General features: G+C 31.2%; 3 protein-coding genes across 3 annotated transcripts; 2 read left to right on the forward strand and 1 right to left on the reverse strand.

Moving 5' to 3' along the window:
• Window positions 1-1,236: 1,236 nt before the first annotated feature.
• LOC144411705 (DEP domain-containing protein 1A-like) lies at window positions 1,237-2,557 on the forward strand. The gene is made up of 4 exons (XM_078113438.1): window positions 1,237-1,531; window positions 1,648-1,748; window positions 1,928-2,033; window positions 2,148-2,557. Exons 1-4 carry the CDS (start codon window positions 1,280-1,282, stop codon window positions 2,319-2,321), a joined length of 633 nt encoding a protein of 210 aa, XP_077969564.1. The 5' UTR covers window positions 1,237-1,279; the 3' UTR covers window positions 2,322-2,557.
• Window positions 2,558-7,221: 4,664 nt separating this feature from the next.
• LOC144424295 (uncharacterized) lies at window positions 7,222-8,520 on the reverse strand. Its single transcript, XM_078113463.1, has 4 exons — window positions 8,246-8,520; window positions 8,032-8,132; window positions 7,723-7,816; window positions 7,222-7,468 (listed from the first exon to the last, which is right to left on the reverse strand). Exons 1-4 carry the CDS (start codon window positions 8,498-8,500, stop codon window positions 7,301-7,303), a joined length of 618 nt encoding a protein of 205 aa, XP_077969589.1. The 5' UTR covers window positions 8,501-8,520; the 3' UTR covers window positions 7,222-7,300.
• Window positions 8,521-21,679: 13,159 nt separating this feature from the next.
• On the forward strand, window positions 21,680-22,728 carry LOC144424463 (DEP domain-containing protein 1A-like). The gene is made up of 4 exons (XM_078113803.1): window positions 21,680-21,931; window positions 22,050-22,150; window positions 22,331-22,436; window positions 22,555-22,728. The coding sequence occupies exons 1-4, from the start codon at window positions 21,680-21,682 to the stop codon at window positions 22,726-22,728; spliced, it is 633 nt and encodes a 210-aa protein (XP_077969929.1).
• Window positions 22,729-25,236: the final 2,508 nt, after the last annotated feature.

A 25,236-nucleotide genomic window follows, 5' to 3' on the forward strand; every position in this document is an offset into this window, starting at 1 on the left:
AATGTGAGTGGATCGCAATTGTACACAATTGATAGATGGTACACTTTATTATTAATTCTATTACTCGGAAACATTAACACCTCGATAATTTAATATTGAATAACCAAATGTGAAATCAACTACAATCTAGATTGTTTTTTATTCACAGTTACATTTTTGTAAGCGATGGAGACTATTTAAAGTTTGCGCCAGAATTATATATAGGATATATTGTATATATATAATATATATATATTATATATATATTATCCCTTAAGGCATATTGAAAATGATGGAGCATGCACTCAAAATCTTTTTCGGTTTTAATTCATTTTTAATAATATATATGCGCAATTAAAAAAATATATAAACCATTTTATAAAATACAAAATATAACCCATAACTTACAACAATATAATCTCTTTCCATTGTTTTTTTTTTTTCTCTTTTCGCACTGTGTCCAAAAGTGTGAATCTATCAAATAACATTTTTCGCATTTTTTTAATGTGTTGCATCTGATACGTTAAATGATATTGGATCATACTTAGGTTTTCACACTTTGTGCACTTCCTGATTTAAAAAATTATCTCTTATTAAATTGCTCGAGAGTGTTAAGGAACTCCGGATTTTCGTTGTGGTTCAAGAGTTGAGTGGGTCACATGGAACCAGTTATCAACGACATAAAATTTAATCGACTTTTTCTGGATATTATATCCATTTTATTAATGTAAATTATAATGTTGAAGAGATAACAAGTTTGAACCTTTTGTATTATCGCCATTTATAAAAATATATGAAATGAACTTGTGAGTTTTGCTATACTCTGTATGCATTACTGTATCATAACGCCTGATCGTTGTATGTAAGAGTGAAGGTAAAAATGCGCTAAGAAAACTGATCTGATTGCGACAAATCAGAAAAACTTAATTATAAAATACAGATAATGTATTGTTGCAAGCACCAACCGCGTTCGTCAAACGATTCACAAGATTTGAACATGCAATTTACGCAAAAAGGAGGATAAAATGTTAATTAACTGTTTTATTGTTATTTAGTATTGAATAAGCTTATCATTAAATCTTCTCATCGCAAAAGTAAGATAAGAAAAATCAGCTCAACCAAACTTAATTACACAATATTAAAAGAAACAAATCACATGATTCTTATCTGTCAGTTTTTAATTGATAAAATATAGAAAACAGAAGTATATATATTGTTATTTAGAAAGTCAGTTAGCATTAATTAACTCAGGGAAGCAAATTGAACTGACTAAATTTAATTTCTTGAGGACAATATCGAAATGGATGCAAAATCATTCATACGACCTGATAACTATACGACCGACAATTATGCTGGAAGTACAACAAAGACGTTTAAAGCAACCTTGGTTTGGAATAATCTTGTTGATAATTTCAAGTCAAAAATGCAATGCAAGAAAATAAGAAGAAATCTAAAAATTTATGAAGAATGTTTTACGGGATCATCTGCAGTTGATACAATGCATTTCATTTTGCTATCAAAGAAACAATTTGGAAATATTTTACGCATTCACGTATGGTTTCGTATCTTCTTTCATGAATTGAATCGAATATGAAATTCCACGCCAAAATTCATAAATTTGATTCCTTTTTAATATAATTATTTAATTCTAATACATTTCGTAATCAGGTTGCCAAACTTCTTCAAAAATTCATTGAAAAACATCTAATCGAAGATATATATGGAAAATGGATGAATGAGAGATTTGTTGATTCCGGAAAGCTTTACAGGTAATTATTAATTCAGGGTTAATAAAATATTGTTTTTATTAGTATTAGCATAATAGCTGATGTATTAAACATTAAAAAGATTTATTGACAGCTCAAAAAATATTAATACTAATTTACACTGAGGTATTCTCATCTTTCGTCGATATATTTTAAAAACTCGTTCTTTATTTGCTTATTAGATTTCCCAAAGATCCTGAACTCTCTCCACTCGAGAGTACCGCAAAGTCAACAAACTCCCCCCATAGAAGATCCAAATCTCTCCGCTCATACTTTATGCAACCAAAGGTATGTATTCACGCATTAAAATGTTTAAACTTTTATTTATTTATGCATTAGTTTGTTACATGTTGATTTCTGACAACTTTGAACTGTGCAATAATTCAAAACAACGTTTTACAGCTGACCAGACTACGAACAAAAAGGTCAGTCAACAAATCACCATCGGTACTTAGAAAATATTCAACCTCAAGTTCAATGTTCGAATTCTCAACGGAAGAAAACTCTTGTGCAGTTATCAAAGGCGCGAGATTCTTTTTAACAACGTCTTCGAAAGTCCAAAATCAAAAGTTTTGAGTGTACTGAAAAATTTAGTTTCGCTGTTTCGAAAATGAATGGAAAGAGAAGCGACAAATGCAAATCAGAACTAAACGCTTATTATTAATCTATTCAAACTTAGAAAACTTTATGTGAACGACTGACTTATATCTAATCTACATATCTTTTCTTTTTCATTACAATTATTTTTCTATTTTTATATTCCTTGTTCCCTTGCTTGAATAACTCTATCGCCCACATATTGTTAGGTCTTTCAATCTTCTGATGTTTTTCGCAATCAAAATATAGATATATTTTTAAAAGATGTCGTCTGTAATATGTAACATTTGCATAGTTTATCAGTCAAACATCATGTTACTGTTTGATTATAAGAGCTCGATCTGATGCAGGTACTGTTGTCAATTAGTAAAGAAGGTAGGTTTCGTTTGGTAATTCAAGGTTATAAAATATTTTCCAGTTCTATTATCTGGTTGAATACAACCACGAAGTTGTCTGAAATGGATGAAATGCAGAAATATAAACATAAAACTGATTTTTTTATAGGGTTTATTCAACTTTGGTCACCAATAGCAGGTCTCCATTAATAACTTGAACCCAATCTTTGGGAATATTGTACGCATTCAGGTATGATTTCGTATCCTCTTTTTTGAATTGAATCGAATTATGATATTCCACGTCGAAATTCATAAATTTAATGTTATTGATTGTATAATAATTAAACGACTGTTCTTATATTTATAATAAAATGTATGAACTTGTTTAATAATCATCTTCTAATTGACAAACATAATTAATTAGTGTGAAGCGTGTCCGCAACAAAAATAACTATCAGGTGCAATTCCAGACATCCGACGTTCAGCGCCAAACCTCCGTCATATATGGAAGCCGGCGGCAACCGCAGGAGACTATCCCGCAGAGCGAAATGAAATGCGAGCTATGATATCGAATACAACCACGAAGTTGTCTGAAATAGGTGGAATGCAGAAACTTGAGCATAACACTGATTTTTCAATGGGTTTATGCAACTTTGGCCACCAATTAACTTGAACCCAATAATTAATTGTAATGTGATTGAATCCCAGTTGTACACAATTGATAGATGGGACAATTTATTAATGATTTTATTACTCGAAAATAACATCAACTCCTCGATAATTTATCATTGAATAACCTAATGTGAATCCAACTACAATTATTGTTTTTCATATTCACATTTACAATTTTTTATATTATGGAACCTATTTAGTGTTTGTGCCAGAATTACATATGGGAATAGCATACGCGCAACCGCGAAGTATGGAATTATCTGTATGAGCGATAGATATATTGTATTTATAATATTATCCGCTGCCTTTAAGCATATTGAGAATGATGGAGATTTAAAAAATTTTTTGATTTTAATACATTTTTAATTATATATATATGCGCAATGAATTCAAATATAAACCATTTAAAAAAATACAAAACATTTCCCATAACTTACAACAATCCAATCTCTCTCCATTGTATTTTTCCCTCTTTCCGCAATGTGCCCAAAAGTGTGAATATATTAAATACTAATTTTCACACTTTTTTAATGTGTTGCACCTGTTATGTTGAATATAATTGCATCATTAATAGGTTTTCACACTTCAAGCAGTTCCTGATTTATAAAGCTATCTCTATTAAATCGCTCGAGTGTGTTAAGGGACTCTGGATTTTTGTTGATGTTCAAGAGTTGAGTGGGTCATGTGAACAAGTTGTTTATCAACGACAAAAAATTTTATCGACTTTTTTATGAATATTATCATCTTTTTATTGCCGTAAATCATAATTTTAAAGGGATAAAAAATCGAATCTTTTCTATTATTGCCATTTATAAAAATACACGAAATATACTTGCGGATATTATGCTTAGCCGTATCATAACGCCCAGCCCTAATCGTTCTTTGTAAAATGTTATGTAAATGAAAGCGCTAAGAAAACTGATCTAATTGCGACAAAACAGAAAAACCTTATCATAAAATACAGATAGTGTATTGTTGAAAGAACCAACCGCTTTCGTCTAACGATTCACAAGATTTGACGGAGAAAGAAGGTTAAAAAGTTAATTATCTGTTTCAATTGTTATTTGATATTAAATTATCTTATCAATAAATCGTCTCATTGGAAATGTGAAATAAGAGAAGAATAAACTCAACCAAACCTAATTATACAATATCAATAGAAACAAATAAAATGATTTAAATATGTTATTTATTAATTGATAAAATATTGATAACAGAGGTATATTTAATGTTATTAGATAAGTCAGTTAATTTGATTTCTCGTGGATGATATCGGAATGCATCAGTTGATACGATGCATAGGTGCAATTTCAGACATCAGTCGTTTAGCGCCCAACCTCCTTCATATATGGAAGCCGGCAACAACCGCAGGAGACTATCCCGTAGAGCGAAATGAAATGCAAGCTATGATACTGAATACAACCATGAAGTTGTCTGAAATGGATGAAATGCAGAAATATCAACATAAAACTGATTTTTTTATAGGTTTTATTCAACTTTGGTCACCAATAGCAAATCTTCATTAATAACTTGAACCCAATATTTGGGAATATTGTACGCATTCAGGTATTATTTCGTATCCTCTTTTATGAATTGAATCGAATTATGATATTCCACGTCAAAATTCATAAGTTTAATTCTATTTTTAAATGATTATTTAATTCTAATGCATTTCTTAATCAGGTTGCCAAACTTCTTCAAAAATTCATCGAACAACATCTAATCGAAGATATCCACGGAAAATGGATGAATTGAAAATTTGTTGATTCTGGAAAGCTTTACAGGTAAATATTAATTAAAGGTTAATAAAATATTATTTTTATTAGTATTAGCATAATATCTGATGTATTAAACATTAAAAAGATTTATTGAACTCTTCAAAAAATATTAATACTAATTTACACTGAGGTATTCTCATCTTTCGTCGATATATTTTAAAAACTCGTTTTTCATTTGTCTATTAGGTTTCCCAAAGATCCTGAACTCTCTCCACTCGATAGTACTGCAAAGACACCAGATCTCTCTCATAGGAGATCCAAATCTCTCCGCTCATACTTTGCATTAGTTTGTTACTTGTTGATTTCTGACAACTTTGAACTGTGCAATAATTCAAAACAACGTTTCACAGCTGACCACACTACGAACAAAAAAGTCAGTCAATAAATCATCATCGGTACTTCGGTAGAAAATATTCAACCTCAAGTTCAATGTTCGAATTCTCAACGGAAGAAAACTTTTGTGCAGTTATCAAAGGGGCGAGATTCTTTTTAACATCGTCTTCGAAAGTCCAAAATCAAAAGTGTACTGGAAAATTTAGTTTCGCTGTTTCGAAAATGAATGGAAAGAGAAGCGACAAATGCAAATCAGAACTAAACGCTTATTATTAATCTATTCAAACTTAGAAAACTTTATGTGAACGACTGACTTATATCTAATCTACATATCTTTTCTTTTTCATTACAATTATTTTTCTATTTTTATATTCCTTGTTCCCTTGCTTGAATAACTCTATCGCCCACATATTGTTAGGTCTTTCAATCTTCTGATGTTTTTCGCAATCAAAATATAGATATATTTTTAAAAGATATCGTCTGTAATATGTAAGATTTGCATAGTTTATCAGTCAAACATCATGTTACTGTTTGATTATAAGAACTCGATCTGATGCAGGTACTGTTGTCAATTAGTAAAGAAGGTAGGTTTCGATTGTTAATTCAAGGTTATAAAATATTTTCCAGTTCTATTATCTGGTTGATCTGAAGATAAATATATATCTATGCTCAGTTATGGGTGTTTTTAACAAAACATCTCCTAAATTGTAAATCTAAATTGATTGGTGGAGCGTATCCACAATGAAATCATTTCAAATTCGTTGTTCAAAAATAGAGAAATGGTTAGCATATTCGATCGGAAATGAAATATTTCGTAATATATGGTTATGATCAAAATATTTGAAACTTTCAATGTTGAAAAAGAAAATTTTTATATGGTAGTCCTGTGACGTATTGTTGGGATGATATGACATAAATGGTTATTAGGGGCGAAGTGGACCTTTTTGCTGTTGCTGTTGTTGTGGTGAATTATCCAACTATTGAACAAATTTATCTGAAATTCACCCGATTTTTGAAGAAGTTGAACTACTTGAAGCTAACACCAAGTAGGCTTATCGTTAATCCCTTATTCCGATGGCCGGTAATACACGGTTTCGAGGAGTGATCTGTCTCGATTGTTTGAAACTGTACAATCGGACATCAAGAAATTGGAAATTGAAAAGTCTGAACCCGTTTCAGAATCATCTCATTAGGATGCGCAATCCAGTTTTAAAAGTCTTGATTCGAAGAACGGTTACACAATTCACACAACGATGACCACACTCTAAACTAGGTACGGAAAATTAGCGGTCAAAGGTAAAGTACCGTAAAAGATTAGATTCTGCAGTTGTGAGTCGAATCGTTTGGTATTTTATTTCACGTTGGCAATAGACGCTTGGATCATCATTGTCATAGGTCTTACATAAGACCTGGCGAACCTGGGAAAATGCGGCACCTCTACTGGTAAGTTACGATGCTCCTCTGCGTTGTCCAGGCTATGAATTTTGAGAAAAACGTGGGTGAAATATTTCGTTTTAGCCTCCGTGTCCATATATTTTGAGCATTGCTTTCTTGTGAGCTCATCTAATGTGTTCGCCACGATTTCCCTGATCAAACTTAATTTAAACTTAATACGTATATTACAATTTCTAGTTTTCAACCTAACCTGTAATATACTTTAACAACTCAAATTATAGATAAACTTTATATAATTGCATAAAAATTATAAAAAAGTAAATGATCAATTGCATAATAAAAAAATAACACATAATTTGCAATAAATGAATTGTAACAAAAATAGATACAGGCATTGCGTTATTTAAAAATAAAGAGCTGGAGAATTAAAATTTTCAGGAAAAATTTATTGCGTATTTGATTGCTTAAAATTTAGAGAAAATAAATTTCTAGCAATTTTCATGACGTTGGAAGATTCCCTATCCGATGTATCTTTCGCGTTGTAGGAACTGATTGAGTATTTTTTTACCTTTGCCGGAGAATGAGTCATAAATGATTTCGATCTTGAAAGAAACTAAAAATAAAATAAAAATTGTAATTGACGTAAAAAAATGTTCACTTTGTAATTATTTTTACACATTTTCTGATAAATTAAATGTATAATAAATATTAATATTAATAATATATTTTTAATTGAAATTTGACTAAGCATCGCAGTAGCATATTTAAAAATACCATATATATCGTACTTGCTTGCGTGGATAGAAACGCGTCATAAGAATAATATTATATATACACATATCAATAAAATATCAACAGATGACAAACCTTCGTTCTTAGTAGTGATTGGATGGAACCACTTCGATTCAAGGACATGTCTTTATTACCATTCAATTCCTTTTGTAAAGCACATTTAGAAAATCTGCAAATAGGAATAGCAAGAGTTAAACAACTCTTTCTTTCCCAAAGAAATGTCATCACAGCAAAAAAGTTCTATGGAATTTTGCATCTACCTAAAACATAGACCATACCAATATAAAATAAGTACTTTCTTAAAATAAATTGTGACACTGATGTAAAACTGACCACCTATAAATAAAACTTTCTGTTTTATATGGAATAAGGTTATATATTTACCTATACAATTTTCCCGAATCTTTGAACTCTTCCGACAACCATTTGCCATTAACATCTTCTATAATACGTTGATCCATGAATTTTTGTAGCAGTTTTTTGGCCTGGGGGTTAAATAAAAACATTTAAAACATTTTGAAAATGTTTGAAAGCTAAATCTTTAAAAATAATACTATTCCATTGTGAAAACTCGCAATTTCTATTCTAGTTTCCGTACCTGACATCTTAACACGTTCTCATAGTTTCCTATTTCCTCTAAAATAGAATGCATTGTGGTGACAGCTGATGAACCGGTGAAACAATCTTCATAAATTTTAAGATTTTTTCGCCTCCGGCCGCAATACATTCGTGATTCGAACGAATTCACAATAACGTTCCATATCTTTGTTGCTTTAAAAGCTTTGTTTTCTGATTTTGTGTTTTCGATGAGACAATTGTTGTAGTCTAATTCTTCTCCATTTTGATTTTCCATAGTTTTTCAAGCTATGCCGCTAATTTGTTCTTACTTAGCTATGCTAATAATGATAACTGACTTTCTAAACGAGTCATAAATATTAATATAATAATAATATTCATTGATGACAGATAAATTTGTTATGATCATAATGGAACTTGATAATCAGTTACGAAAAAGAGATAAAGCGTTCATTGAACCATCACCCTTCAATAATATATTAATTGGCATTGGATTCATAACATCAAATACCTCGCCGTAACTTTATCTTTATATTTATTTAATTAACGTCTTTGCAGGAAAAATTCTATTGGATTATCTTTACTGGAATACTATAAACATTCACATATCTATAGCGTTTATATACGATTAAAACAAGAAAACTGAAGCACATTCACATTTGGTTCAAAGACCAAAACGAAGTATCATCAAATCTTTTACAGTACCAGTAGTGTGACCACCAACCACAATTCAATCGCGGAAACGCCATATTGTGCCTACATATGATCTACATATCTATGTTCTTAATTTACCTATATTTTATTTTCAATGCGTCTATGACTTATCCTACAAGAGAATATAATAATTAAACGACTGTTCTTATATTTATAATAAAATGTATGAACTTGTTTAATAATCATCTTCTAATTGACAAACATAATTAATTAGTGTGAAGCGTGTCCGCAACAAAAATAACTATCAGGTGCAATTCCAGACATCCGACGTTCAGCGCCAAACCTCCGTCATATATGGAAGCCGGCGGCAACCGCAGGAGACTATCCCGCAGAGCGAAATGAAATGCAAGCTATGATATCGAATACAACCACGAAGTTGTCTGAAATAGGTGAAATGCAGAAACCTGAGCATAACACTGATTTTTTAATGGGTTTATGCAACTTTGGCCACCAATTAACTTGAACCCAATAATTGATTGTAATGTGATTGAATCCCAGTTGTACACAATTGATAGATGGGACAATTTATTAATGATTTTATTACTCGAGAATAACATCAACTCCTCGATAATTTATCATTGAATAACCTAATGTGAATTCAACTACAATTTTGGTTGTTTTATATTCACATTTACAATTTTTTATATGATGGAGACCTACTGAAGTTTGCGCCAGAATTACATATGGGAATAGCATCTGCGCAACCGCGAAGTTTGGAATTATCTGTATGAGCGATAGATATTTTGTATTTATAATATTATCCGCTGCCTTTAAGCATATTGAGAAGGATGGAGATTCGAAACTTTTTTCGATTTTAATAAATTTTTAATTAAATATATATGCGAAATGAATTCAAATATGAACTATTTTAAAAAATACAAAACATTACCCATAACTTACAACAATCCAATCTATTTCCGTTGTATTTTTTCCCTCTTTCCGCAATATATAGTAAATACTAATTTTCACACTTATTTAATGTGTTACACCTGTTATGTTGAATGTAATTGCATCATTCATAGGTTTTCACACTTCAAGCACTTCCTGATTTATAAAACCATCTCTATTAAATCGCTCGAGTGTGTTAAGGGACTCTGGATTTTTGTTGATGTTCGAGAGTTGAGTGGGTCATGTGAATAAGTTGTTTATCAACGACATAAAATTTAATCGACTTTTTCTGGATATTATATCCATTTTATTAATGTAAATTATAATGTTGAAGAACTAACAAGTTCGGACCATTTGTATTATCGCCATTTATAAAAATATTTGAAATGAACTTGTGAGTTTTGCTATACTCTATATGCATACTGTATCATAACGCCTGATCGTTGTATGAAAAAGTGAAGGTAAAAAAGCGCTAAGAAAACTGATCTGATTGCGACAAAACAGAAAAACCTAATTATAAAATACAGATGATGTATTGTTGCCACCACCAACCGCGTTCGTCAAACGATGCACAAGATTTGAACATGCAATTTACTCGGAAAAGAGGATAAAAAGTTAATTAACTGTTTTATTGTTATTTGGTATTGAATTAGCTTATCAATAAATCTTCTCATCGCAAAAGTGAGATAAGAAAAATCAGCTCAACCAAACTTAATTACACAATATCAAAAGAAACAAACTACATGATTCTTATCTGTTAGTTTTTAATTGATAAAATATTGAAAACAGAAGTATATATATTGTTATTTAGAAAGTCAGTTAGCATTAATTAACTCAGGGAAGCAAATTGAACTGACTAAATTTAATTTCTTGAGGACAATATCGAAATGAATGCAAAATCATTCATACGACCTGATAACTATACGACCGACAATGATGCTAAAAGTACAACAAAGACGTTTAAAGCAACCTTGGTTTGGAATAATCTTGTTGATACTTTCAAGTCAAAAATGCAATGCAAGGAAATAAGAAGAAATCTCAAAATTTATGAAGAATGTTTTACGGGATCATCTGCAGTTGATACAATGCATTTCATTTTACTATCAAAGAAACAATTTGGAAATATTTTACGCATTCAGGTATGGTTTCGTATCTTCTTTCATGAATTGAATCGAATTATAATATTCCACGTCAAAATTCATAAATTTAATTCCTTTTTTATATAATTATTTAATTCTGATACATTTCTTAATCAGGTTGCCAAACTTCTTCAAAAATTCATTGAACAACATCTAATCGAAGATGTCCATGGAAAATGGATGAATAAAAAATTTGTTGATTCCGGAAAGCTTTACAGGTAATTATTAAAGGTTAATTAAATATTATTTTTATTAATATTAGCATAATATCTGATGTATTAAACATTAAAAAGATTTATTGACTGCTTAAAAAAATATTAATACTAATTTACACTGAGGTATTCTCATCTTTCGTCGATATATTTTTAAAACTCGTTTTTCATTTGCCTATCAGATTTCCCAAACATCCTGAACTCTCTCCACTCGAGAGTACTGCAAAGACACCAAACCTCCCTCATAGAAGATCCAAATCTCTCCGCTCATACTTTATGCAACCAAAGGTATGTATTCACGCATTAAAATGTTTAAACTTATATTTATTTATGCATTAGATTGTTACATGTTGATTTCTGACAACTTTGAACTGTGCAATAATTCAAAACAACGTTTTACAGCTGACCACACTACGAACAAAAAAGTCAGTCAACAATTCACCATCGGTACTTCGAAAATATTCAACTTCAAGTTCAATGTTCGAATTCTCAACGGAAGAAAACTCTTGTGCAGTTATCAAAGGCACGAGATTCTTTTTATCATCGTCCTCGAAAGTCCAAAATCAAAAGTTTTGAGTGTACTGGAAAATTTAGTTTCGCTGTATCAAAAATGAATGGAAAGAGAGGCGACAAATGCAAATTAGAACTAAACGCTTATTATTAATCTATTCAAACTTAGAAAACTTTATGTGAACGACTGACCTATATCTAATCTACATCTCTTTTCTTTGTCATTACAATTATTTTTATATTTTTATATTCCTTGTTCCCTTGCTTGAATAACTCTACTGCCCACAAATTGTTAGGTCTTTCAATCTTTTGATGTTTTTGCAATCAAAATATAAATATATTTTTAAAAGATATCGTCTGTAATATGTATGATTTGCATAGTTTATCAGTCAAACACCATGTTACTGTTTGATTATAAGAACTCGATCTGATGCAGGTACTGTTGTCAATTAGTAAAGAAGGTAGGTTTCGATTGTTACTTCAAGGATTATAAAATATTTTCCAGTTCTATTATCTGGTTGATCTGAAGATAAATATCTATCTATGCTCAGTTATGGGTGTTTTTAACAAAACATCTCATAAATTGTAAATCTAAATTAATTGGTGGAGCGTATCCACAATTAAATCATTTCAAATTCGTTGTTCAAAAAATATAGAAATGGTTAGCCTATTCGATCGGAAATGAAATATTTCGTAATATATGGTTATGATCAAAATATTTGAAACTTTCAATGCTGAAAAAGAAAATTTTGATATGGTAGTCCTGTGACGTATTGTTGGGATGATATGATATAAATGGTTATTAGGGGCGAAGTGGACCTTTTTGCTGTTGCTGTTGTTGTGGTGAATTAACCAACTATTGAACAAATTTATCTGAAATTGACCCGATTTTTGAAGAAGTTGAACTACTTGAAGGTAACACCAAGTAGGCTTATCGTTAATCCCTTATTCCGATGGCCGGTAATCCACGGTTTCGAGGAGTGATCTGTCTCGATTGTTTGAAACTGTACAATCGGACATCAAGAAATTGGAAATTGAAAAGTCTGAACCCGTTTCAGAATCATCTCATTAGGATGCGCAATCCAGTTTTAAAAGTCCTGATTCGAAGAACGATCACACAATTCACACAACGATGACCACACTCTAAACTAGGTACGGAAAATTAACGGTCAAAGGTAAAGTACTGTAAAAGATTAGATTCTGCAGTTGTGAGTCGAATCGTTTGGTATTTTATTTCACGTTGGCAATAGACGCTTGGATCATCATTGTCATAGGTCTTACATAGGACCTGGCGAACCTAGTAAAATGCGGTACCATACCTCTACTGGTAAGTTACGATGCTCATCTGCGTTGTCCAGGCTATGAATTTTGAGAAAAACGTGGGTGAAATATTTCGTTTTAGCCTCCGTGTCCATATATTTTAGCATTGCTTTCTTGTGAGCTCATCTAATGTGTTCGCCACGATTTCCCTGACCAAACTTAATTTAAACTTAATACGTATATTACAATTTCTAGTTTTCAACCTAACCTGTAATATACTTTAACAACTCAAATAATCTTTATATAATTGCATAAAAATTATAAAAAAGTAAATGATCAATTGCATGATAAAAAAATAACACATAATTTGCAATACATGAATTGTAACAAAAATAGATACAGAAATTGCATTATTTAAAAATAAAGTGCTGGAGAATTGAAATTTTCAAGAAAAACTTATTGCGTATTTGATTGCTTAAAATTTAGAGAAAATAAAATTCTAGCAATTTTTATGACGTTGGAAGATTCCCTATCCGATGTATCTTTCGCGTTGTAGGAACTGATTGAGTATTTTTTTACCTTTGCCGGAGAATGAGCCATAATTGATTTCGATCTTGAAAGAGACTAAAAATAAAATAAAAATTGTAATTGACGTAAATAAATAAAATGACTAAGCATCGCAGTAGCATCAACAAAATACCATATATATCGTACTTGCTTGCGTGGACAAAAACGCGTCATAAGAATAATATCAGATATACACATATCAATAAAATATCAACAGATGACAAACCTTCGTTCTTAATAGTGGTTGGATGGAACCACTTCGATTCAAGGACATGTCTTTATTACCATTCAATTCTTTTTGTAAAGCACATTTAGAAAATTTGCAAATAGGAATAGCAACGTTTATTGTGAGTTAAACAACTCTTTCTTTCCGATAGAAATGTCATTACAGCTAAAAAGTTCTATGGAATTTTGCATCTACCTAAAACATAGACCATTACAATATAAAATAAGTACTCTCTTAAAATAAATTGTGACATTGATGGAAAACTGACCACCTATAAATAAAACTTCCTGTTTTATTTTGAATAAGGTTATATATTTACCTATATAATTTTCCCGAATCGCTGAACTCTTCCGACAACCATTTGCCATTAACATCTTCTATAATACGTTGATCCATGAATTTCTGTAGCAGTTTTTTGGCCTGAGGGTTAAATAAAAACATTTAAAACATTTTGAAAATGTTTGAAAACTAAATCTTTAAAAATAATACTATTCCATTGTGAAAACTCGCAATTTCTTTTCTAGTTTCCGTACCTGACATCTTAACACGTTCTCATAGTTTCCTATTTCCTCTAAAATAGAATGCATTGTGGTGACAGCTGATGAACCAGTGAAACAATCTTCATAAATTTTAAGATTTTTTCGTCTCCGGCCGCAATACATTTGTGATTCGAACGAATTCACAATAATGTTCCATATCTTTGTTGCTTTGAAAGCTCTGTTTTCTGATTTTGTGTTTTCGATGAGACAATTGTTGTAGTCTAATTCTTCTCCATTTTGATTTTCCATAGTTTTTCAAGCTATGCCGCTAATTTATTCTTACTTAGCTATGCTAATAATGATAACTGACTTTCTAAACGAGTCATAAATATTAATATATTAATAATAATCATTGTTGAAAGATAAATTTGTTATGATCATAATCCGTTAATCCGTTATTCCGATGACAGGTAATCCACGGTTTCGAGGAGTGATCTGTCTCGATTATTTGAAACTATACAATCGGACATCAAGAAATTGGAAATTGAAAAGTCTGAACCCGTTTCAGAATCATCTTATTAGGATGCGCAATCCAGTTCTCCACGATATCCTTGATCAAACCTAATTTAAGCTTAATACGTATTGTTGTAGTCTAATTCTTCTCTATTTTGATTTTCCATAGTTTTTCAAGCTATGCCGCTAATTTATTCTTACTTAGCTATGCTAATAATGATAACTGACTTTCTAAACGAGTCATAAATATTAATATATTAATAATAATCATTGTTGAAAGATAAATTTGTTATGATCATAATGGAACTTGATAATCAGTTATGATAAAGAGATAAGGCGTTCATTGAACCATCACCCTTCAATATTATATTAATTGGCATTGGATTTATAACATCAAATACCTCGCCGTAACTTTATCTTTATATTTCTTTAATTAACGTCTTTGCAGGAAAAATTCTATTGGATTATCTTTACTGGAATACTATAAACATTCACATATCTATAGCGTTTATATACTATTAAAACAAGAAAACTGAAGCACATTCACATTTGGTTCAAAGGCCAAAACGAAGTATCATCAAATCTTTTACAGTACCAGTAGTGTGACCACCAACCACAATTCAATCGCGGAAACGCCATATAGTGCCTACATATGATCTACATATCTATGTTCTCAATTTACCTATATTTTATTTTCAATGCGTCTATGACCTATCCTACAAGAGAATATAATAATTAAACGACCGTTCTTATATTTATAATAAAATTGATGAACTTGTTTCATAATCATCTTCTAATTGACAAACATAATTAATTAGTGTGAAGCGTGACCGCAACAAAAATAGCTATCAGGTGCAATTCCAGACATCCGACGTTCAGCGCCAAACCTCCGTCATATATGGAAGCCGGCGGCAACCGCAGGAGACTATCCCGCAGAGCGAAATGAAATGCAAGCTATGATATCGAATACAATCACGAAGTTGTCTGAAATAGGTGAAATGCATAAACTTGTGCATATCACTGAAACAAATAAAACAAATAAAATGATTCATGAAAATATGTTATTTAATAATTGATAAAATATTGATAACAGAGGTATATTTGATGATATTAGATAAGTCAGTTAATTTGATTTCTCGAGGATGATATCGGAATGAATGAAAATCATTCTTAGGAACTGATAACATTGACTATACGACTGATGATGATGCTGAAGGCACGAGGAGGACAGTTGAAGCAACATTGGTTTCGAATAATCTCGTCGATTCTTTTGAGTCAAAAATGCAATGCAAGAAAATAAGAAGAAATCTGGAAATTTATTAAGAATGTTTCACGGGCACCTATGCATCGTATCAACTGCAGGTGATCAGTTGATACGATGCATAGGTGCAATTCCAGACATCAGTCGTTTAGCGCCCAACCTCCTTCATATATTGAAGCCGGCAAAAACAGGTATGGTTTCGTATCTTCTTTTATGAATTGAATCGAATCATGATATTCCACGTCAAAACTAATAAATTTAATTCTATTTTTAAATGATTATTTAATTCTAATACATTTCTTAATCAGGTTGCCAAACTTCTTCAAAAATTCATTGAACAACAACTAATGGAAGATATACACGGAAAATGGATGAATGAAAAATTTGTTGATTCCGGAAATCTTTACAGGTAAATATTAATTAAAAGTTAATAAGATATTGTTTTTATTAGTATTAGCATAATATCTGATGTATTAAACATTAAAAAGATTTATTGACTGCTCAAAAAATATTAATACTAATTTACACTGAGGTATTCTCATCTTTCGTCGATATATTTTGAAAACACGTTTTTCATTTTCTTATTAGGTTTCCCAAAAACCATGTACTCTCTCCACTCGAGAGTACTGCAAAGACACCAAACCTCCCTCATGGAAGATCCAAATCTCTCCGCTCATACTTTATGCAATCTATGGTAGGTATTCACGCATTAAAATGTTTAAACCTATATTTATTTATTTATTTATGCATTAGTTTATTACTTGTTGATTTCTGACAACTTTGAACTGTGCAATAATTCAAAACAACGTTTTACAGCTGACCACACTACGAACAAAAAAGTCAGTCAACAAATCACCATCGGTACTTAGAAAATATTCAACTTCAAGTTCAATGTTCAATTCTCAACGGAAAAAAACTCTTGTGCAGTTATCAAAGGGGCGAGATTCTTTTTAACATCGTCTTCGAAAGTCCAAAATCAAAAGTGTACTGGAAAATTTAGTTTCGCTGTATCAAAAATGAATGGAAAGAGAAGCGACAAATGCAAATCATAACTAAACGCTTATTATTAATCTATTCAAACTTAGAAAACTTTATGTGAACGACTGCCCTATATCTAATCTACATCTCCTTTTTTTTCATTACAATTATTTTTATATTTTTATATTCCTTGTTCCCTTGCTTGAATAACTCTATTGCCCACAAATTGTTAGGTCTTTCAATCTTCTGATGTTTTTTGTAATCAAAATAAAGATATATTTTTGAAAGATATCGTTTGTAATATGTTAGATTTGCATAGTTTATCAGTCAAACACCATGTTACTGTTTGATTATAAGAACTTGATCTGATGCAGGTACTGTTGTCAATTAGTAAAGAAGGTAGGTTTCGATTGGTAATTCAAGGTTATAAAATATTTTTGGTTGATCTGAAGATGAATATCTATCTATGCTCAGTTATGGGTGTTTTTAACAAAATATCTCCTAAATTGTAATTGTAAATTGATTGGTGGAGCGTATCCACAATGAAATCATTTCGAATTTGTTGTTCAAAAAATATAGGAATGGTTAGCATATTCGATCGGAAATGAAATATTTCGTAATATTTGGTTATGATCGAAATATTTGAAACTTTCAATGTTGAAAAAGAAAATTTTTATATGGTAGTCCTGTGACGTATTGCTGGGATGATATGATATAAATGGCTATTAGGGACGAAGTGGACTTTTTCGCTGTTGCTGTTGTTGTGGTGAATTAACCAACTATTGAACAAATTTATCTGAAATTAACCCGATTTTTGAAGAAGTTGAACTACTTGAAGCTAACACCAAGTAGGCTTATCGTTAATCCGTTATTCCGATGACCAGTAATCCACGGTTTCGAGGAGTGATCTGTCTCGATTCTTTGAAACTATACAATCGGACATCAAGAAATGTGAAATTGAAAAGTCTGAACCCGTTTCAGAATCATCTTATTAGGATGCGCAATCCAGTTCGCCACGATATCCTTGATCAAACTTAATTTAAACTTAATACGTATATTACAATTTCTAGTTTTCAACCCAACCTGTAATATACTTTAACAACTCAAATTATAAATAAACTTTATATAATTGCATAAAAATTATAAAAAAGTAAATGATCAATTGCATGATAAAAAAATAACACATAATTTGCAATATATGAATTGTAACCTAAATCGATACAGACATTGCATTATTCAAAAATAAAGTGCTGGAGAATTAAAATTTTCAGGAAAAACTTATTTCGTATTTGATTGCTTAAAATTTAGAGAAAATAAAATTCTAGCAATTTTTTTGACGTTGGAAGATTCCCTATCCGATGTGTCTTTTGCGTTGTAGGAACTGATTGAGTATTTTTTCACCTTTGTCGGAGAATGAGTCATAATTGATTTCGATCTTGAAAGAGACTAAAAATAAAATAAAAACTTTTAATTGGCGTAAATAATTTTTCACTTGTTAATTATTTTTTACTTTTTAGGAAATTAAATGTATAATAAATAATATTATTATTAATATATTTCAATTGAAATTTGACTAAGCTTCGCAGTAGCATCAATAAAATACAATATATATCGTACTTGCTTGCCTGGACAAAAACGCGTTATAAGAATAATATTATATATGCAGATATCAATAAAATATATCAACAGATGACAAACCTTCGTTCTTAGTAGTGATTGGGTGGAACCACTTTGATTCAAGGACATGTCTTTTTTACCATTCAATTCGTTTTGAAAATCATATTTAAAAAATCTGCAAAAAAATAGCAACGTTTATTGTGAGTTATAAACAGCTCTTTGTTTCCGATAGCAATGCCGTCACAGCAAAAAGTTCTATAGAAATTTTGCATCTATCTAAAACATAGACCATAACAATATAAAATAAGTAGTTTCTTAAAATAAATTGTGACATTTATGTAAAAGTGACCACCTATAAATAAAACTTTCTGTTTTATTTTGGAATAAGGTTATATATTTACCTATATAATTTTCCCGAATCTTTGAATTCTTCCGACAACCATTTGCCATTAACATCTTCTATAATACGTTGATCCATGAATTTCTGTAGCAGTTTTTTGGCCTGGGGATTAAATAAAAACATTTAGGACATTTTGAGAATGTTTGAAAACTAAACCTTTAAAAATAATTCGATTCCATTGAAGTGTAAACTCGCAATTTCTGTTCTAGTCTCCGTACCTGACATCTTGACACGTTCTCATAGTTTTCTATTTCCTCCAAAATAGAATGCACTGTGGTGACAGCTGATGAACCGGTGAAACAATCTTCATAAATTTTAAGATTTTTTCGCCTCCGGCCGCAATACATTTGTGATTCAAACGAATTCACAATAACCTTCCATATCCTTGTTGCTTTAAAAGCTTTGTTTTCTGATTTTGTGTTTCCGATGAGACAATTGTTGTAGTCTAATTCTTCTCCATTTTGATTTTCCATAGTTTTTCAAGTTATGCTGCTAATTAAGATTTATTCTTACTTAGCTATGCTAATGATGATAACTGACTTTCTAAACAAGTCATATATATTAATATATTAATTATAATAATCGATGAAAGATAAATTTGTTATGATCATAATGGAACTTGATAATCACTTATGATAAAGAGATAAGGCGTTCATTGAACCATCGCCTTCCAATAATATGTTAATTGGCATTGGATTTTTAACATCAAATACCTCGCCATAACTTTATCTTTACATTTCTTTAATTAACGTCTCTGCAAGAAAAATTCTATCGGATTATATTTACTGGAATACTATAAGCATTCAAATATTACGCCCCGTATTACACAGTTGAGTAAATGGCGATACCATGGCGTTTATCTACTATTAAAACAAGAAATCTACGACCATATAATCCTAAGACTTAAGCGCATTCACATTTGGGTCGAAGAGCAAAACGAAGTATCATCAAATCATTTACAGTACCAGTAGTGTGACCACCTACCACATCGCTGAAATTCAATCGCGGAAACGCCATATACATATGATCTACCTATCTATCTTCTCAAATTACCTATATTTTATTTTCAATGCGTCTATGACTTATCTTACAAGAGAATATAATAATTAAACGACCAGTCTTTTATTTATAATAAAATGTATGAACTTGTTTAATAATCATCTTGTAATTGACAAACATAATTAATTAGTGTGAAGCGTGTCCGCAACAAAAATAACTATCAGGTGCAATTTCAGACATCCGACGTTCAGCGCCAAACCTCCGTCAGATATGGAAGCCGGCGGCAACCGCGAAGACTATCCCGCAGAGTTGTCTCAAATGGATGAAATGCAGGAATTTGAACACAAAACTGATTTTTTTCTAGGGTTTATTCAACTTTGGTCACCAATAGCAGGTCTCCATTACCTTGAACCCAATCATTAAATGTAATGTGATTGGATCGCAATTGTACACAATTGATAGATGGTACACTTTATTATTAATTCTATTACTCGGAAACATTAACACCTCGATAATTTAATATTGAATAACCAAATGTGAAATCAACTACAATCTAGATTGTTTTTTATTCACAGTTACATTTTTGTAAGCGATGGAGACTATTTAAAGTTTGCGCCAGAATTATATATAGGATATATTGTATATATATAATATATATGTTATCCCTTTAGGCATATTGAAAATGATGGAGCATGCACTCAAAATCTTTTTTGGTTTTAATTCATTTTTAATAATATATATGCGCAATCAAAAAATATATATAAACCATTTTATAAAATACAAAATATAACCCATAACTTACAACAATATAATCTCTTTCCTTTGTGTTTTTTTTTTCTCTTTTCGCACTGTGTCCAAAAGTGTGAATCTATCAAATAACTTTTTTCGCATTTTTTTAATGTGTTGCATCTGATACGTTAAATGATATTGGATCATCCCTAGGTTTTCACACTTTGTGCACTTCCTGATTTAAAAAATTATCTCTTATTAAATTGCTCGAGAGTGTTGAGAAACTCCGGATTTTCGTTGTGGTTCAAGAGTTGAGTGGGTCACATGGAACCAGTTATCAACGACATAAAATTTAATCGACTTTTTCTGGATATTATATCCATTTTATTAATGTAAATTATAATGTTGAAGAGATAACAAGTTTGAACCTTTTGTATTATCGCCATTTATAAAAATATATGAAATGAACTTGTGAGTTTTGCTATACTCTGTATGCATTACTGTATCATAACGCCTGATCGTTATATGTAAAAGTGAAGGTAAAATGCGCTAAGAAAACTGATCTGATTGCGACAAATCAGAAAAACCTAATTATAAAATACAGATAATGTATTGTTGCAAGCACCAACCGCGTTCGTCAAACGATTCACAAGATTTGAACATGCAATTTACGCAAAAAGGAGGATAAAAAGTTAATTAACTGTTTTATTGTTATTTAGTATTAAATAAGCTTATCATTAAATCTTCTCATCGCAAAAGTAAGATAAGAAAAATCGGCTCAACCAAACTTAATTACACAATATCAAAAGAAACAAATCACATGATTCTTATCTGTCAGTTTTTAATTGATAAAATATTGAAAACAGAAGTATATATATTGTTATTTAGAAAGTCAGTTAGCATTAATTAACTCAGGGAAGCAAATTGAACTGACTAAATTTAATTTCTTGAGGACAATATCGAAATGAATGCAAAATCATTCATACGACCTGATAACTATACGACCGACAATGATGCTAAAAGTACAACAAAGACGTTTAAAGCAACCTTGGTTTGGAATATTCTTGTTGATACTTTCAAGTCAAAAATGCAATGCAAGAAAACAAGAAGGAATCTGAAAATTTATGAAGAATGTTTTACGGGATCATCTGCAGTTGATACAATGCATTTCATTTTACTATCAAAAAAACAATTTGGAAATATTTTACGCATTCAGGTATGGTTTCGTATTTTATTTCATGAATTGAATCGAATTATGATATTCCACGTCAAAATTCATAAATTTAATTCCTTTTTTTATATAATTATTTAATTCTAATACATTTCTTAATCAGGTTGCCAAACTTCTTCAAAAACTCATTGAACAACATCTAATCGAAGATATCCATGGAAAATGGATGAATGAAAAATTTGTTGATTCCGGAAAGCTTTACAGGTAATTATTAATTCAGGGTTAATAAAATATTATTTTTATTAGTATTAGCATAATATCTGATGTATTAAACATTAAAAAGATTTATTGACTGCTTAAAAAAATATTAATACTAATTTACACTGAGGTATTCTCATCTTTCGTCGATATATTTTGAAAACTCGTTTCTCATTTGCCTATTAGATTTCCCAAAGATCCTGAACTCTCTTTACTCGAGAGTACTGCAAAGACAACAAATTCCCCTCATAGAAGATCCAAATCTCTCCGCTCATACTTTATGCAACCAAAGGTATGTATTCACGCATTAAAAAGTTTAATCTTATATATATTTATTTATGAATTAGTTTGTTACATGCTGATTTCTGACAACTTTGAACTGTGCAATAATTCAAAACTACGTTTTACAGCTGACCACACTACGAACAAAAAAGTTAGTCAACAAATCACCATCGGTACTTAGAAAATATTCAACCTCAAGTTCAATGTTCGAATTCTCATCGGAAAAAAACTCTTGTGCAGTTATCAAAAGCGCGAGATTCTTTTTAAAATCGACTTCAAAAGTCCAAAATCAAAAGTTTTGAGTGTACTGGAAAATTTAGTTTCGCTGTATCGAAAATGAATGGAAAGAGAAGCGACAAATGCAAATCAGAACTAAACGCTTATTGTTAATCTATTCAAACTTAGAATACTTTATGTGAACAATTGACCTATATCTAATCCACATCTCTTTTCTTTTTCAATACAATTATTTTTATATTTTTATATTCCTTGTTCTCTTGCTTGAATAACTCTATTGCCCACAAATTGTTAAGTCTTTCAATCTTCTGATGTTTTTTGCAATCAAAATATAGATATATTTTTAAAAGATATCGTCTGTAATATGTAAGATTTGCATAGTTTATCAATCAAACACAATGTTACTGTTTGATTATAAGAACTCGATCTGATGCAGGTACTGTTGTCAATTAGTAAAGAAGGTAGGTTTCGATTGGTATATGGTTCATAACTAAATTACTGCCCTATCTAATCCTAATACCAGTACAAATAATTGAGATCAGGCGCACAGCTAGGATTTTCATAAGGGATCGGAAATCGGAAATTACCATTGCCGTCGGTAACAGTCACCGCGATTACACGCTCGTTGAAAGAGCCGCCGTTTCAGCGTATAATGATTTTTCTGTCGCGTAAAATATTCAATCTATGAAAATTACGGTATTCTAAAATGTCCTTATATACCAATTTAATTGTGTCCAACTTATACCGTCACATACATTTGAAAAGTTTTCTCCTCATTTTTAGCTGCAAATCTTTGATTAGATCCTCAAAGCTAAGATTAAGTAACACATCTATACTTAACAGAGATAAAGCATCTAGTCCAGGGGTGGCCAACCAGTCAGAGACAAACAGCAGCATTTCGTACTTTATTACCGCGAAGAGCCACATTATAAACAAGAACACACATGAACATCAGATATACCTCTATTCAGCCCTGCTAGAATGCTAGTATATAGTAAATGTCACCAACCAACATGATTATGACTGAAATTTACAAGCCATTCATAGATATTCATGCTACTTAGTGGAACTTTTGTCATACCTTGGATTGAACAATCCTCTTCAAATTTGGTTTGTATGTCGTTGTAGCCAACCGAGTCAATTCGTTCACATTGGTATGAGTCAGAACAGATCAATGCTGTGATTCCACCTGTTTTAGGGTGGAAAACACAGATTCGCAGACGTATGTTGACCCAAACATTGACAATATCCCACGCTCAGCTCGTTTGACATGAGGTATTTTTCCATTGGCACGCTTTTCCTTAACTCAATAGTCCCTTCCCTAAAAGCCCATTTCAGTTGGTCTTCCTAATAAAGACCGATCATCATTAACTCAGTTGCAGCCTCATCTGAGACTAGAGTGAATTTCAAACAATCCGTCTCAGAATTAAATGAGTCATCGACGACGTAATCTGTGAAGTTTCATCAATCGCAATTCAATCACTTCACTCAAATGGTAGACTGCGCCGAACTCCGTTTTCGATACGATTACGATAGCATAATGTACGATTGCATGGTAAAGTAAATGAAGCCGTTCATGTATCTTCAATGTAAAAAAAAGAATGCACGATAAATCATAATATGTTTATTCGCCAATCACTGAACCCCTTCTTTTGTAATAAAATTAGTGAAATTGTTCGGAGAAAACAGTTTACAAACAAAACAATAAACTGATTCTGTTGATGGTGAATACATTAACCACTCTCTCCCATTTCTCACCATTGACTTTCGCCCGAACAACCCTTCTGCGAACAATACCCTACTCTGGTTTGCCACCACTGAAATAACGGTTAGACTTGTCAAAAGATTCATTATGATGCTGATAGTTACTGGGTCCACGAGCAATCCAATGAGCCACATCATCAGTGGAGAAATCAATCCACAGACCTGGATTCTCTGCTATATTGTGATTTATTTCATCTTTTGCAGATAGATTATTTTCAGCACCATCACATTGGTTCATCCGGGCATTTTGATACTGGTGCTGTTTATTCTTATTTCTGTGCTAAATGTACCCGCCTAGGAAACGACGTCACAATTTGATTCTGAAGTAAGCAAGTTGGAATTTATTTTATTTGTATCTACTTCTGATGACAGAGATTGGCTTTTACCTGGTATCAGTGTATCATGTTTTGATACTCGTGTAAAGAAAGAGGCCAAAGCTTTCACGAAAGCGAGATTGAATTCTGCTCCAGATTTTTCATGTGCATTCATATTGATTTCGGGCGAATTATGTCGTATAATTAGCGAGGTGTTAATTAATTAATGATGGGACACATGGTGTCACTATGGAGTAAGAGCGCTGTTTTGGGGATCCCCCAACTTTCGATCGATAAGTCGTGTTATCTGAAACAAAAGAGCAATACTACATGGACACAAAAGACGAAAAGAAATTTTTAACCATATGTAAATAAAAAATACGTTAATTTTACTGCATGTACCAGTAAACAGGTAAATTAAACTAACCTCATTTCACTATTTGACGTGCTAGGCAGTGGTAACATTAATATAACTAGAGTCTTTTATATGTTTAT

This window comes from Styela clava, chromosome 6 (genome assembly GCF_964204865.1).
Source record: "Styela clava chromosome 6, kaStyClav1.hap1.2, whole genome shotgun sequence".
Classification (NCBI taxonomy): Eukaryota; Metazoa; Chordata; class Ascidiacea; order Stolidobranchia; family Styelidae; genus Styela; species Styela clava.

Bases quoted from the DNA above. Each gene is read 5' to 3' on its own strand.
- LOC144411705 (XM_078113438.1), top strand. From the start codon at position 1,280: ATGGATGCAAAATCATTCATACGACCTGATAACTATACGACCGACAAT. The intron at 1,532-1,647 runs GTATGGTTTCGT...TTTCGTAATCAG, and splicing joins GAAATATTTTACGCATTCAC to GTTGCCAAACTTCTTCAAAA. The intron at 1,749-1,927 runs GTAATTATTAAT...TTTGCTTATTAG, and splicing joins GATTCCGGAAAGCTTTACAG to ATTTCCCAAAGATCCTGAAC.
- LOC144424295 (XM_078113463.1), bottom strand. From the start codon at position 8,500: ATGGAAAATCAAAATGGAGAAGAATTAGACTACAACAATTGTCTCATC. The intron at 8,133-8,245 runs GTACGGAAACTA...TTTAACCCCCAG, and splicing joins AGAACGTGTTAAGATGTCAG to GCCAAAAAACTGCTACAAAA. The intron at 7,469-7,722 runs GTTTGTCATCTG...TTTTATTTTTAG, and splicing joins AATCACTACTAAGAACGAAG to TTTCTTTCAAGATCGAAATC.
- LOC144424463 (XM_078113803.1), top strand. From the start codon at position 21,680: ATGAATGCAAAATCATTCATACGACCTGATAACTATACGACCGACAAT. The intron at 21,932-22,049 runs GTATGGTTTCGT...TTTCTTAATCAG, and splicing joins GAAATATTTTACGCATTCAG to GTTGCCAAACTTCTTCAAAA. The intron at 22,437-22,554 runs GTATGTATTCAC...TACGTTTTACAG, and splicing joins CATACTTTATGCAACCAAAG to CTGACCACACTACGAACAAA.